Source organism: Polistes fuscatus, unplaced genomic scaffold (assembly GCF_010416935.1).
Source record: "Polistes fuscatus isolate 324 unplaced genomic scaffold, CU_Pfus_HIC Scaffold18, whole genome shotgun sequence".
NCBI classification, from domain to species: domain Eukaryota; kingdom Metazoa; phylum Arthropoda; class Insecta; order Hymenoptera; family Vespidae; genus Polistes; species Polistes fuscatus.
In genome coordinates, this window is record NW_025113086.1 from 3,671,490 (window position 1) to 3,687,614 (window position 16,125).

At 37.8% G+C, this 16,125-nt stretch overlaps 2 protein-coding genes and 1 long non-coding RNA gene across 4 annotated transcripts; all 3 read right to left on the minus strand.

The window, feature by feature from the left end:
• Positions 1-1,384: 1,384 nt before the first annotated feature.
• LOC122515428 lies at positions 1,385-13,310 on the minus strand. The gene is made up of 9 exons (XM_043632788.1): positions 12,908-13,310; positions 12,457-12,724; positions 6,758-7,004; positions 6,277-6,476; positions 5,766-5,969; positions 5,092-5,319; positions 4,371-4,696; positions 4,114-4,248; positions 1,385-4,042 (listed from the first exon to the last, which is right to left on the minus strand). Exons 2-9 carry the CDS (start codon positions 12,509-12,511, stop codon positions 2,363-2,365), a joined length of 3,075 nt encoding a protein of 1,024 aa, XP_043488723.1. The 5' UTR covers positions 12,512-12,724; positions 12,908-13,310; the 3' UTR covers positions 1,385-2,362.
• LOC122515430 lies at positions 8,718-12,360 on the minus strand. The gene is made up of 2 exons (XR_006303264.1): positions 9,437-12,360; positions 8,718-9,360 (listed from the first exon to the last, which is right to left on the minus strand). It is a non-coding gene; the product is annotated as an uncharacterized LOC122515430 (long non-coding RNA).
• Positions 13,311-15,140: 1,830 nt separating the features above from the next.
• On the minus strand, positions 15,141-16,065 carry LOC122515429 (39S ribosomal protein L55, mitochondrial). Of its 2 annotated transcripts, XR_006303263.1 has the most exons (3): positions 15,962-16,065; positions 15,280-15,698; positions 15,141-15,199 (listed from the first exon to the last, which is right to left on the minus strand). XR_006303263.1 is itself a non-coding variant. In XM_043632789.1 (2 exons), exon 2 carries the CDS (start codon positions 15,695-15,697, stop codon positions 15,359-15,361), a length of 339 nt encoding a protein of 112 aa, XP_043488724.1. In that variant the 5' UTR covers position 15,698; positions 15,962-16,065; the 3' UTR covers positions 15,141-15,358. The 2 variants fall into 2 exon arrangements, 1 of the variants encoding a protein (XP_043488724.1); XM_043632789.1 differs by having other exon boundaries at positions 15,141-15,698.
• Between the last annotated feature and the right edge of the window lie 60 nt (positions 16,066-16,125).

Consider the following 16,125-nt stretch of genomic DNA (forward strand, 5'->3'; position numbering starts at 1 on the left):
TATATATATATATATACTATATTTTGTTGGCGGGGAAAATCCGTGTCCTGAATATTTTTGTTGAGAAATGAGAAAAAAGTATGAACGAATGAATGAATCGATTACGGGAGAGAGAGAGAGAGAGAGAGAACAACTACACAACAAGAACAACAACATTAACAACAACAAAAAAACATATGAAACTGATCTAGTCAGTGTAATTAAATGTGGCGGCCTTATCTTTTTGTACGTCGTAATGGTTAAATCGAAGAGAAAAAAAAAAATAAAAGTAACTTAGGACGTTAGAGAGATTCGATGGGGGGCAGAGTATAGGACGTAAGTGGGTGGTCTTATCTTTTTTTTTTCTTCTTCTTCTTCATCTTATTTTTTCTCTTTCGATACGACTTATTTATAGGAGAATACAAAGAACGAGAGAGAGAGAGAGAGAGAGTGAGAATGAAAGAATAAATAAGAATGCACACGTGGGGGTGTATGAAGGTGGTCCTTAGTTCGCGTCCAATCAAATGCGTCCGCGTTAATTACAATAGTGCAGCTGTGAAAAAAAAAAGAAAAAAATCGCTTGTAAAAAAACGTTCAATCGTTTCGTCGCGCTACTTCTTATAGGACGAGTCGAACCAAATTTATTCTTTTTCTCTTTTAATTATTATTATTACTATTTTTTTTCCCTTTTTTTTTTCTTTTAATATAGAACCGATAGATTATTTTATTATTATTATTATGATTATTATTATTATATATTATTATTATTATTATTATTATTATTAATATTATAATTATAATTTGCATTACACGTATATGCGTACATACACACATAGAAACACACATACATCTGCGCGCGTACACGTAAAAAACATATGTGTCCACACCGTTTTTACTTATTCAAGTTCGTTCACGGGTTTTACCTGATAAGACTGCGCGTTTGTTGAATATTGTTTGTAAAGGATAGAATGAATGTATCCCCGAGTTAGGGGAGGGGAGGGGAATGATAGAAACGAATTTTGAAAAAATATATCTCTCGATATTCGCAGTCTCTTCCTCGGCCAGTGAACTGCAACGATCGTTGCAGAGTATTTTTCCTTCTTCACTTTTTATTTTCCTATACCCTTCCTTTCTTCCTTCCTACCTTCCTTCTTTATTTCTTTTCGTCGTCGTCGTCGTCGTCGTCGTTAATGTTTTCCTCCTCCTTTTGATTATTTTTCTCCAGCTTTTTACACGACGCGTCAATCGGTACCTGAAGAATCGAGACGAATGGACTGCGAACGTGTGTTAGGTTTATTATTATTAATTATTATGCGGACATATCGGGAGTTAACATATCCTGAAATGATCGTTCATCGTAAAGATAAAGGGGGGGATCGATTGTAAAAATAAAATATATTACGAGTATTTGTAAGTATATATATATATATGTGTGCGTAACGAGAGGGGACAGTATTGGTGGTCCGAGAGACGCATTTCTCAAGAAAAAAAAATTACACAAAATAAGAAAAAAAAGAAAAGAAAAGAAAAGAAAAAGGGTTATTTATTTTAAGTAAAAATCTAGAGTAAATAATAAAAAGAGATAAAATCTCGCGTTGAAAAGAAATATAAACGCAGTGCGAACGTCTGAACGGATTAGTACGAATGAATTTGTAAGATGAATTTATAAAATTGTATGAGAGAGAGAGTGATAATAAGGTTATAGAGTAAAGAATGATAATGGCGTTTTGGCGAGATACGAAGATAATAATAGTTATGTAAACGATTAATCGGTAATAAGTAATGGACGAACGTGAATGAAAGAATTTTCGGCGGAGTTCTATATAGATAAACTATATTATATTGTAAAGATTCCTATATACAAGTGTAATAAAAACTAAGGAGACTCCAAATTTTTACCAAAACAAAAGAAGAAAATAGAAGGCAATGGAAAGAAAGTAAAATAAAGTGATGATAACTTTGAAAGCCTTTCTCTAAAAGCTATCGACTGTCGTCGACCTGGTCGTTTACATTCTTTCATCGAACGAAAAGACTTAACAAATAACAAAAAAGAACGTAGTCCTAAAAAGTAATAACAATATTATCCTTGCGAATGCCTCGCAAATTCCTTTTTTTTATCAACGATCGTTTTGCGCCATCGCGACATTCGAAAAACGCTAGTTTTCCTAATTATGGAAAGGACCGATTACATAAAGATAATAATTTACGAGACGAATGAAATGCTCAGCGAAAAGAATAAATTAACATCGTTCCCTTTTCTTAAATATCAATTTGATCGGCACTCGCGCTCATTTTAATATCATCAACGGTGTAGAGAATCGAAGCAAAGTCTTAGGCATAGTTCCAAACCTAATTAGTTTAACCATGGCTAATGATAAGATCGTCAACGATCCCTTTCGAAGGACGTAATGGATCTACCGAGGTCTTCCTCGGGAATCAATGGTATGTACCTCGTTCTTGGATCCTTTCTTCTTTCGTAAGCGTACGGAAAGATCATCGTCCTCTTCGGGAAAGATTTAGCTTCTCTGCTCTTGTTTGAACTCGACGATCTTGGAATCTTTTGTATGTGCGAAGCGTGAGTCGTCGAGCTAATCGTTGTACGAGATTCAGTAATCTCGTTCGGACTGGTCGACGGAAAAAAGTCATCGGAGTTTTCGAAATCGATCAGCGGGATGAATTTGCGTTCCTCGTTCGTTTCATCGGGCGTTGATCTTTCGGTAATTATTAAACGATCCTCGGGATCGATCGAAGAACTCGTCGATCTGAGCGAATCCTCGTTCATGGGGTCATCGGTCGAGATGGTAGTCGACGACTGACGCGTACTTTCGGTTATCGGTACCCAATCGTTGAATTTTTTCGTCGAAGTTGTCGTCTCTCGATCGTTCTCCTCGAAAGATCGAGGATCCGGTTCTTTGATCGGCACCCACTCGTCGTTACTTTCATTTCTTTTTAAGGTTATGTTATCCTCCTTCTTTACAATAACGTCCATCGAACTATTCCGATCAATGACGACATCCTTTACTTTCTCGTCCTTTTCAACGCTTTCCTTTTGTAAATCCAATTGCTTCGCGTGTTGGTCCCTCGATCTTACCGTACTTTCAAAAGACTCCTTTGTATCCATTCTATCGCCCAAAGGTGGAAAATATTTCGGCTCTTCTTGACGCAGACCGCTAACGAAACTGGGCGTGTATTGCGAAATCAACGGCAACAACGTCTGCCTGGCATATTTTTCGGCTTGCGCGAGTATTCCGGCCAATCTTTCGGGTAAAAATTGTACGGTAAATCCTCTCGTAGAAGTCGACGAGGTTTCTTGTATCTCGTCGTCTTGCCTTTCCTCGTCGAAAGTTGTATTCCTCCTACCGAGATTTTGTCTCGTCGAACGCGGTCTTAAAATTGGTTCGGTGATCTCCGATAACTTTAGAGACCTCCCGGATTCTTTTTTATTCGAACGTAAGACGGGTTCTCGAATTTCTGGCAAGTATTGTTTCGTCGTGACCTCGTCGTCTTCGGGGGTGCTTTCGGTGAACGACGATACGCGTTGGATAAAATTCGAGCCGGAAAAACTTCTGCCGCTTTCGGTTTCCCCGTTGTCCAAAGAATTCGACTCGCCGCCGTTTGAAATTTCTACGATTTTCCAAGAATTCCTGGAACTATCGTCGGAATTCTCGTAATCGTTGGATCCATCGACCAATCGAATATTCTGATCCTTCGTGAATGGTCCGACACCTTTCGTGCCGGTTCTCTTCTTCGACGCGAACTCGTTAGAGTAAGCATTTCTAAAATCATAATTTTGATCCTTCGTGAACGGCCCGATACCGCCTTGTCTATCTTCGACCATGCGTTCCAACGGGACAATCATCGGATTCGTGACGTTTTCTCCCTCAACGGGTATTTCGCAATCACCCGGATAAAGTGGCAGACGACTAGCTCGTCCAGATTCCAAGATCAAACCGTTTTTACATATAGACAGCGTTTTACCAAAACTATCGACTAGAGCTACCTTGTCTATGCTCCAAGTTACCAATCCGGACGATAACCATCCGCTGTAGGCTGTATATTTTATCTGTTCAAAATTCATAGAAAATATTTATAAATATCGATAAAGTAATAGATCGAAAATAGGACGATAATAACCTCGATAGATTCTACGTTGTTAACTGCTGGATGAGGTACGACGATCTTTTGAAGCGTAACTCCTACTAAAAGTTCTTCGTCCTTTCGCGTCATGGCAAAAGTTTCGTTGAAGGATCCCTCCCCGATCAGCGTTATCTAAAATAATAATTCATTTCTTATTACTCGCGCAGGAAGTATCGTAATAATTATCGGTCATACGGCTTGGATCGATAATCATATCGTTAATATAAAATTGATGAAGCAACGAAACAATTCACCTGCAATTTGCCATAACTTCTGGTTGGTCTTTCGCCACGACTGTTGTACACCTTCACTTTGTATTGATGAGCGCAAAACGGTTCTTCATCTCTGGTTATTAGATAAAGCTGACCTCTAGCTGGCAATTTGTCGCTGTAATAACCCATGTCACCGCAAGGCCTATTCTCCCCGTTAACGTCGCAGGGAAAGCATTCGCCTTTGAGAAGACCATCGTAGCCACGCGAACAGGGGAATGCAGGGAAACGACATTTCGGGCTGACGGAATCGGTGAATAGCTTGTAAGCGCGTCGATGATTGCACAGAGATCTACCTTCCACTGGAGCAGCTACAAAAATGTCGATGCAATAATCGTAAGAAATTGTAACCGAGTTTAGAAAGTATCGATGCACAGCGATCAAAGTATACGACCACCGTCATTTTTCAAATAAGTTAGTCGATGGTGTGTCGTATCGTATCGTTTACCTCGACCCGTATAACTATACGACCTACTTTCTTCCAAGAAGAAGAAGAATTCAAGCAGTTTTTCTCCTTCGTGTAGGAGGTAATGAGATACTCTCGATTCGAAATAAAACATATAAGCGAAAATAAAATACGAACGGACGGAGGTTGTGCTTTCTAATCGGCGATCTATACAATGCACGCACGCGCGTGCATTCGATGCTCGATCGGTTTAGAAAATACGAACAATCATATTTCTAACTTATTATTTAACTAACTTACACCAAATGATGTCGGATACAGCTCCAACGAAAAGATTCGAGCAGCCAGTTTGCATTCGTCCACCATTGGGATAAAAATCAACGTCACCCATTGGCTGCCAAGAACCGAGCCCTCCGAGTATCAACTGTTCACCGTTGCTGTGTATCACGTCGACGAAATTGGCATCCGTCTCGTCCAATCGTGCTCGGGGATCTTGGGATTCGAACAGTGGCCCGGCTGGATCCAATCCTGAGAAAAAAGATACGTAAATCACATTTATTAGCTCATTTTATTTATTTATTTTAATTGAAATTTCACAGCCGCAACCTTGCTGCAATTCTTTCAACGGGGAATCAATCAACTGATCGATTAATAATTACGTTCACTCCGAGTTGCGCAAAGTATACCTTTCCAATGGATTATTTGAATATTAAACAGATTCATTTTTCATTACTGTCCTGCGGCATTTTTTCAATGACATAAAAACCAATTTAATCATTTCTTATACATTAGACCCAAGGAACGAAGTTAAACGTTGTTTCGTTCACCGTTTGTCTCGGATTTCGTAAGATTTATAAATGAATTCGCGAGAAAATGAATTCTGAAAACCAGTTTCGAGTCCATGAAAATGTATCGCGTTGATTGATCCGCGTTAAAAAGTCAGAGAAAGAAGGAAAAAAGATCGATATACCTACCGGTGATTCTAGAAACGTTTCCTAGTTCTGCCCCAGCAAAACCAGCTACGTGTGCGCCAAGACTGAACCCGATCAAATGTACCCTCTCTTGGGGAACTTCCAAGTTTCGAATCAATTTGGCCAATTGACGACCGACCAGTCGAGTATTGGCTGCTGCTCTAACGTAATTTGGCACTGCACTTCCTGGACCCCAATCAACGCACACTGGAGAGAACAATTTCAAACGATTAGAAAAATATTTGACAACGCGATACGTTATTATTCCACGAGGATCCCAGGTTAATTAGAACTCGTATTCGTTCAAAATAATCATCTCGGATATAAATTCATGAAAAATCAAACGAAATTACATTTATTACTGATAGGGGGATCAAGGCAATCAACTTTCTCGCTCGTAGTATAAAGTGCCTTGCTGCAATGATTTCAATCATTTGCCACAACTAGTTCGTAGATTACTTTTTTTATTGCTTCAGTTGATTTTTCTATTGCGAACGATTGCCGAGGGACGTACCGATGTTACACTCGTGAACGGTCATTAGCGCCAATCTCATCTCGTAAACCCACACGTGATCGCAACTAGATCCAAAGCCGTGTACTATAACTTTGGTCGGCAGATCTGGATCTATGGCACGGTGAGCGTTATCGTTTATATCTTCGGCTGGCACTTCCATCGGTATCGATCTTGCTTTTCTGCTACCGTAAACCAAGAATCTGCGGGTACAAATCAAGACACATTGAACAACGTCGTTTGTTATTTCTTTTGATATATAGAAATAATTTCCAATCTTTTTGCTCCTATCGTGCAATTATTTATTTTCTAATACTATTTAATGTTATAGAAAATAATAGACTATATGATTATCCAGCAGAAACGTACGATTAGACACGTAATACTTAACTTAATCTTAAATAGACACTTGGTACTCGATCTTGAACTTTTCGTTAAGTTTTCCTATTTGCGATTAGTTAATACAAAGTAGGACATTTCTCACCTGGTACCAACATCCTTCGGTGGAGAAGGTAACATCTCGAGATAGCTGAAGGGTCCGGTATCTTCGAAACATCCGACATCTTCGTAACAAACCTTAGACACTTCCCTTTTGTTTCTGTGACGCTCGCGTTTGTGCAGGGACCATTCTCTCATGGATTCTACGACGGCTCGAAAAATCTCCGCATCGTTTTTTTCGTCCAATGACTCGTCGAGGCTCGTCGGCCATGCCTCGGCCAACGCGCGATCTCCTAATCAAATATTTGTCATCATTTTTAATTAAACAAACGTTCCCTTCCCACCTTTTCCTTCTTCTTCTTCTTCTTCGAGCAAAATTCAATTTGCATCGTCCTACATTGTATTTGTTAATATTTTAATTCTTATATAAAATGAGAGGAAAAAACAATTGCAGGAATTGTAACGGTGTCGTCCTCGGTTCGGTGCACGGACAGCAATTATTTAGATTAGCATAACGCGCCTAAATACTCAGCCCGGAACAAGATCATCCTGAAATGGAGATACAACGGGCTTCTTTTTGCGATCTATAGATCAATCCACCTCCGACATTTCCACCTCGTTTATTATGCTCTGAAAATCTGATCCGATTGTCTCGAAACTTCGCGGAATCCTCGACGAATCGTAACGAGCTTAGACGGATGATCGTATCTTATAGTCGAATAAATAAAACGAACGATTGTTCATTCGACGGCATTTGCAAATTACGGTATGGCAACCAAAAAGATTATCAATTAGGGAGCGGAAAGAAATATGGGGGCTAGATTATTTTCAATGCTACGAAAAGATAAGTCTTGAGAAAAGGAAATGAGATAAAGAGCTTGCAATTATAGTAAATGCAACGTTTCAATGATTCTTTCGTGTAGGTACATCCATCCTGAACTTACGACCCAGATTTTATTCGTGCTCATTAGTTTGGAAACTAAAAAAAAAACCAAAAAAAAGAAACTCGCACGAGCGTAAAAGATACCAGCACGTGTTTTATCCCACGAATTTCGTAATAATTGCAATCGAAATTTCGTCCAATCCCCAATTCTTACAAAATTGCGATTTGAATCTAACGAATTGTGTTAGAAGTCGAGCACACCATTGTGTAAATATTTGAGACGCGTAATTACGCGTGTCGACGGAGAACAGGCGATCAACATTTCATCCGTCAATTTCATTTTCAACTAGAAGATTGCAGATGGCATATTATAAACTCGTGTGTACACGGCGTATTGCACGCTCGAGTGTGCAACTTCTATCGTTTCTCATTCGATGATAATCTCGACCTTAATTTCTCTCGTAGACACCTTGCGAAAACGCATTATGAGAGAACGTTGTCGGGCTGCTTCTCCTTCGTTAACCATAATCGATCATCATCCATGCATCGACTTACATCTATGTGCAAACATAAACGGTCAGGGAAATTGCATAATGCATATTAGAATTCTACGTAATCAGATACGCGTGTTATAAACGTATTATAATTTTCAATGAATTATAAAACGATACTTATTTTTCTAATAATAATAATAATAATAATAATAATAATCTGTCACACGATTTATGAAATAGATTCATTCGATTAGATTAATAATTCATCCAATTTTCATTGACGAGTTCCAACGAATGAAGAATAAAAAGGAGGTCTTTCATCCGTTCATTATCATTCGATGGTTTCTTTCCCTCGTAATGTTTAAAACGGTAATGGTCATGGCCATTCTCCGAGTGACAAGAGACACGAATTGCTGTCAAGTGAGTTTCGAAGAGGGACGACTTAACGGTACGACAAAAGACCGTGTCTGGACTAACACTACTATACTTCTCGACAACGGGATCACGCGAGACACATTTTACGCTCGTTGCCAATTTAATAATAAACGATTATTACTCGTACCTTAGCAAAGCTTCATTTCTTATTTCTATCAATCAAGACCACTCGCAATGGCAATTTTCTCATTTTCTTTTGTATATTTTTTGTGTCGTTGTCGGTTGTTTTTGTCTTCCTAACGATTCGAACGTCTCATTTAACAATGGATTCGTCTACGGGTCTATTCATTTTCAACATTTAATTAGAGTTTCTGTAATTAACGCGTATACATATCTCCGATGTCTCACGACACATTTAGATATCAACAGGACAATTTGAACGGTTGAATATCGTTGAGTATAATGAATAAGACAATAGGATCCGATTAACGGTAAACTTAATAAGGAATACTTCCTATTATTATGTTTATTCTTCGTTAGGTAGATTTATTATTCTCGTTTCGTAGTTAACCGTTGAATCAAAGTGTGTTCCAAGTGATCGAATCGAAGAAGACACGAGTGGAATGGCAAACTATCGATTTTCGCTTTTCAAGGCAACGATCGAATGTGTTGAAATAGTTGTTCGCGATTCTCGTTTATCGATCGATCGATAAACAAGAATATGATTAACGTGAGTCAGACGTATATGCAATTTAGGTTTGAACGAGTTGTATGGTGCATCTAGTTGTAGGTTCACTAACCTCGGATTCATGGAAACCGTGTCATCCTTTAATCTTGTATGGGTTTTTATACGTGCACGGGGACGCATACGCGAAGACATTGAATTATGTTTATTGTCTGTAACATAAGAGAATGGTGGAGGAACGTAAAAAAAACAATTGACGTGGTAGATGCAAGCCAGACACAAAGATACCTTTTCCATCATTCGTCGTAGCGACCTGTATTTCTTTTCGAACGTGAGATATGTGCGAAATAGCGTCGACGAATGAAACAAAGCTTGGCGATAAAGATTTGGAAAATGTCGACGAGAGAGATTTCTTCTCGATATCATCGACGATCATCTCTTGACACTAGACTCTAACGAGATGAGGAATGAAACGGTAAAGTGGATCAACCGTAACCACTCGTTGATGATGACCTCTCCGCAGAAAAGTAGGCACCAACATAGTCGTTTACCTAGTTACGTGATCCACGAATTAAGAGGGTCGGCAAACTCAAATTATCAATGTTGCATCTTACAAACGTAATTCAGTGTTTTCGTAAAAAAAACAAACGAGAAATTAGCGATTCGTAGGAAAAAATAACTTGGAATAATTTGTCGTAGGTATATGTTTAGAGTATGTCAAGAAAAACGAACGAGTTTGTTAGAATAATTGATAAATAACGTCGAAGTTGGAATGCAACGTTGCTCTGATTTACATATGAAAGGACACTCGCATTGAAAGTGGACGCCCGACTGGGTTCGCGATGAAAGTCAGGCAATTCTTAAAGATTATACCGCACAGACCAACTGCACAACATACTCTATCAGCCTTTCTCGTTTCACTGAGAACGCGGGCGTAAATAAATCTCTACTTTTCAAGGTTTAATCTTCGTCTGTACGTAGCATCGACTGCTATCTTGTCTTTGTCCGGAAACGAATCCTTCCTGATTTCACTTCGCGTAAAAACAAACTCACGCGAGTGCATTTCATTATTCTATCCAAGTTCGACTATACCTTCTTTTACTCGGATAAATTCGATTAAATTACCATCAATTTCCTGTGCATAAATAGTGGACGGTAAAATTAGCTGATATCTCAATCATCGTAAGTTTAGTCTATTTTTCTTGGCTCGAATGCCTTTATTATTTTTTTTCGTTATGAGTAGGCTATCAAATAGAAATCAGCCGACGTTCGTCAAACACTAGAAGAAGCAAGGAATATCGGGAACAAACGAATAATCGTTGTTTAACTGACTCTAAACATTGTCTATTCTATTCATTTTACAAGACTTCAAAAAACGTTTCATTTATACAAAATATTTTATTTTTTTTCTACTATTACAAATCCGACCAATCTCGTTTCTATCCGCGAGAAAGTTTCGGACAAAAGTTATGACCGAACTACGGTGTGTCCTATAAAACAATCTCGAATTTCAATAGGATTTTGGAAAAAAGGAAAAGAAAAAGAAGAATCCAGACGAGTCGTAGCCCTGACATTGATATACTCAAAACTGGCACGAAATTATTCCAAAATGTATTCTCCCAGACGGAGAATTAAAGTCTGGAACGAGAAGAGTATTACGAAATATAAGAGTATAACGGAGAGTAAGATAGTCAAAGAACCGTTTTCTTTCTCCGTTAGTAATCGCGTGGTCGAAAGTGATTATCTATCTTTTACTTTTTTTTCTTTCTTTTCCCTGTCTTTGTCTTTCGTAAGAACCATTTCTTTATTAAAGTAAACGTCTAGTCCTCTCGGCAACAAAATTAATAGAAATGATAATAAAACTAACGCGATAATACAATCACCCGGTATATTATAGACAAAACCTGATCGAACGACGTATCTCGCAAAAGCAATAGAGTCTCCTTTCTCGATACTTTTCTCTAACATTTCTCCTCTCGATGTTTCTTTTTCTTTTTTTTAAATCTATTTTAACCTACAAATCTAAAAACGCTATAAACGGACATTGTCTCATAAATCATTCGAATTGATTTGAGTAGGAGAAACGTGAATCATGCGAGATGTCTCGATAATGATGATTAAATAAATCGCGTCTAATTTGTACGAATATTTAAAGAAATAATTTATCTTTGATGACGACGAAGAAAAATTAAAACGATCTAGGAAACGAGTACGAAGTAGCCCCTATTACAAAAGAATTTGATGATGGATCCAAGAGCTAAACGGTGTTCTCGAATTTCGTGACGCACGATCTTTGAAGCGTGGAGTAGATGTTTTTTTTCTTGCATACACACAACACACACACACACACACAAGCACATACGGATATAGTACTATAATGTTCCGGAGAGAAATTAATTGGCCGGAGAAAGGCGAGTGGACCGTGTGCTCGTGAAGAAAAAAGGGTCAAATCCGTTGGCGAGTCAGTGAACGGACCTGAACGTAGTAAACTTCTATACACGCACACGTGCAAAAAGAAAAGTATAGTTTTCAACAGAAGTCTCTATCGGGCTTCTTTTTAATAACGTCGTTACACTTGAGCCAATTACGAGAGGACTCGATCAATTTTCTTTTTTTTTTTCTTTTTCTTTTGTTTTGTTTTTTACTCGCGTTATAGAACGAACTTACTTTCTATGATTAATCATCGCAATCTCTGCGAATTGTCATATTCACGGTCAATGCCACGCGAAAGATTCTCTTTCGCAATAACGAACAACAAAATTAGGATGATTATGTTCATGAAATTGGCCCGATAATCGTACAATGAATTAAACGTAACTTTGAGAAATCTCTCACCGAGGTAAACTCTTACAAAATGCGTAAATGTGACTAATTACATTCTTCCGAAATAAGAAAAGTATTATTTTGAAATAGAATTTCATGATAATATTTTTGTAATGTATGGAAAATTATGCGGGTCCGACGAATGCTGCCCCTTTCACTGTTCGCTAAATAACACGAAGGTTTGCAATTATTCGCACGTTCCTCGTTGAACTTCTCGTTCGCAATAAAACGATGGCCTAGACCGCGTTTAACATTTTAATCGCTGCATCGGGACTTTAATGTTTTACGATTGTAATTTGGACGACTGATTTATTAACGCTACGTTAACAGATTATTTCGCGTAAGTAAATTTAGTTGCGATGAAGTGTCGTTTGAGGAAACAAACCTCAACGGGAAGATCGCGTTGCGTTTAAATGATAATTATCGGAGGATAAAAAAAGAAGAAAGAAGAGATAAAAAGCAATGACGACATGAAAGTTGCTTACCGAGAAAGCTGATCCATCGAAGTATCCAAAGAAATAACAAAGTCTTGCCGATCATCGCACGGATCTTTGATCAGCGCGGAAGTAAGTTGATAGATCGAACATCAAATCAGTAGCACCATTGTGGGTGATCGATAATCGAACGAATCGAGAGATAATAAAAAGAAAAAGAAAATGTAGATTCGTCGTATGCCGGCGGGTAGCGTTCAAAATTGTTCCATACTTTGCCGGCAACTACTGGCAAATAGATATTCGATGCGTTGATCTCAAACTGCGTTGGAAAAATAAATGATTAAACTCTCGAGATATATTTGTCTTTGTAAGGAAGAGGAATGAGAAGAAAAAAAATCGATCGACGAACTACGACGATGCCTCCTCGTCGTCTGCTTTCTCTTTCGAAAGAAGGAGAGTACAAGCACGTTGGATTGGTGGTGGGCACGCGCGCGCGTTTTACCTCGAGCCTAACTCAAAACAAAGTATCCGAGGAATCATTCGGTCTATCACCGATCTCTTTTTTTCCTTCCTTCCTTCTTTCCTCCCTTCGATTGTACTTTTTTTTTTGTTCTCGTCGATGAAAATTTACATCCAAACGTTTCCTCGTATTTCACTCGATCCTCCGGCGTTCTCCAAAATGGCCGCCTAAGCGTATAGCAAAATTTGGAAAGTGCGCGTTCTATCCTATCAGTGAATTTGACTCGAAAACAAATCTTTGACGATGACGATACGCGAGACTATCAAAGACGACGAGCAGCTTTCGAAGAAACACAAAGAGAGAGTCGTGGACTTTGAAGGAACACGAGTCGTTGCTACCTCGTGGCCTACTATAACAGAACTGACTCCCACCGAGGAGTAACACCGTCTCTTTACTTGCCATAAGCGCATGCCCTCGGCTATTCGTTTCCTCTCCACACCTGGTCTATCGTTAATAACACCTACATTTATTGCGGATCATCTTTTTCTTTTCCTTGTTCATCATCTTAATCCTTCATATTCCTTCTTAGTTTTCTTTAGCATCATCGTCAGGAAATCGTATAGGAGTAATAGAATTTCTAATCGATCGTTTCCTTTTTCTATTTACCGAGTAAACATACTTGCCGAGAGAATAGAGAAACGTTTCTTTTTTTAGGATCGTAATTAGTATGTTAATTAAATTCATATTTGAATGAAATTTAGGCTAAAATCTTATCGACGAGTGGACGATCATCGGTAACGTCAATTTCTTCCAGCAATGTTAATCGGATATCTTTGTTTGGGGACTCTGGAACGAAGACAAAATTCCAATTCAAGTTCGAATATCAATTAGATTTCGGCACCTTATAAGTGCTTCCAATATCTCGTTCCATTGCCTAACTTAGACCGCAGAATTTTCTCGGGTTGTCGCAATAGAAAAGTTTCACCGTAATCGAAAGTGCTTGTTGCTTGCCCATTATGATGTATACCGTGTTACCAAATATTATTATATTAGAAGGGACGAGCGGTGCCAATCTATATCACGAATTTTTATTAAACAACCTTTTCTAATTTCTACTATTACACGGAGTACAAAATACTTTCCCAAATATAATAAATGAAAAAATCAAAGAGTACCCATAATATTTGCAATCCTCTCGATTGTCCCAAAGTTAACATTGCATCAGTAAATGATAAGATTAGCATTAAATATTACATCACGAAAAGGACAAACTTGACTACCTTCGAATATTAAAAAAATATCCAAAGGTGCTGATTGCGGCATCCAATTTGTGAGATCGACCGAGCAAAATCGTACGTAATTACGTAATTTCTGTCTAGAGGACGTAACAGTGTAGTGTCATCGACGTTCCCGGAATTATTTTTCCAATTTGAAATTGAACCTGTATACCCAAATAGAAACGATAAGGAGGTGGGATAATCGTTCGGGAATAAAATCGACGCGCATAGTTACACGCGAACGCAAGTTTTCCTTCCGTTTTCGAAAGTGCAAGTCCGGTTGTTGTATCGTCGATTAATAACAACACCTGCATTAGACAACTTACTTTCGCTTGTCCACATTACGACGAGGGTTCCGACTCTCAACTATTATCATAGCACTTGGTCGAAAGTTTATTCCCCGTTCGGTACATAGGACAATTATTTGTGGTTAACACGGCTCTCGGAGAAACACCGTAGGACACGGGGAGGGAGAAAAAGAAGAGGAAGACAAGACGCGTACGCGTTAAATGGAGAAAGTTTTCAATCTTTGTTTGGCTATCTCTTAAAAAGAAAAAAAAGAAAATAAAGAGAAAACAAAAATACGCGTGATTCTTTTGCCAACAAAAAATATCCACCCGAGGGGCACTTTAATTTGCGAAATATCAATCAAAACAACTCTGATCCTTGACTCGCTCGACCGGACCGAGATCGTTCATCGATCTTCAGTTTTTATTTCTTTTTTTTATTATTCATTCGTTTGCAACGACTGATATACAAATTTTTATTATGCAAGAGAAAAAATATTATGATCGGAGGTCAGTAAGATAATGCATAATAGATTAGGAAACTTTTAATTATTATATAACTAGTACGATGGGGGGTTTTTTTTTAACTTATTGTTAGCCACGTTTTACGTAATATTATATAGCATTAGTTTTGCATTAATTCGTATCGGTATTTTTTACTTTCCAATGCTCGTTTCATGGACTTGAATTGGTATATGTATATCTACGAGGTCATCCAGCAAATACTTTATTGCATTTTTTTATATGCACACGAAGACAAAAGTACAGCACTGCAATTATATGACATTTGATGTAATACAAATATGGAAAAGGAAACGAGATAAACATCATCGGATAATTATACTCTTACATTTGTCATACTTTACGTCAATTCTTTCTTCGTTATTTTGATCGATGTATAAAATATACAACTATAAAAATAGTTTAAATTATCGCTTCTTCATATTAACATATTTAAATTCATCAAAGTCATCTTGTAGTATCTCATCCATTAGAACAACCTTAGTCTTTGGTTTGCGTGTTTCAATTTTAAGCTTTTGTTCTTCCTCTGAAAGTTCGGCAATGTTTAACGGAAGAACAATTATTTTTCTTGGCATATTATATTCAATGTTTATGCTACTGCCATCAGGAAGAACGAGAATAGTAGGATACATATTCACAAAAACTTTCTGGTGTTTTTTTGTTATAGCTGCTGTCCAACAATTCAAGTTTCTGGCAAAACTCGGTCTTAACTGTGATGAGACACGTAGAAATAAGGATGCATTCATTCTGGAATATGAGAAAATATTTTAGAATGTCATTGCAATGCTTACAACCTAAAATAATATCATGGAGAAAACGCATAAAAAGATAAGTATATGATAGCATTTCTAACATTTTTTGGGGTTGAGGTTATGTTCGTTGATAACCTAAAATTAAAACTAAAATAGGACAAGAATTATATTAAAATAGGACGAAAATTTTCTATCAAACTTAATTATATTTCTTATATCAAAGAGAAAGTTAGTTTGTAAACGTGTTTAAAAATTTACCTGTTTTTTAATTCGACGAAAATCCAGCAATCGATAGCAGCGCGATCTGTGTATCGCTGTAGAAATCACGTGATCTCTTAGTTCGACCAATCCGCATTGATTAAGCTTTCGATAGCCAATAGAGATATCGGTACTTCAAAAAAATGACGTGCGTGACTTTTGTG

What these genes read in the sequence shown, in the direction of transcription:
- LOC122515429 (XM_043632789.1), bottom strand. Translation starts at nt 15,697, where the DNA reads ATGAATGCATCCTTATTTCTACGTGTCTCATCACAGTTAAGACCGAGT.
- LOC122515428 (XM_043632788.1), bottom strand. Translation starts at nt 12,511, where the DNA reads ATGATCGGCAAGACTTTGTTATTTCTTTGGATACTTCGATGGATCAGC. An exon ending in AAACGTTTCTAGAATCACCG is followed by an intron (nt 5,320 to 5,765) that starts GTAGGTATATCG and finishes CTTTTTTCTCAG; the next exon opens with GATTGGATCCAGCCGGGCCA. An exon ending in TGTATCCGACATCATTTGGT is followed by an intron (nt 4,697 to 5,091) that starts GTAAGTTAGTTA and finishes ACATTTTTGTAG; the next exon opens with CTGCTCCAGTGGAAGGTAGA.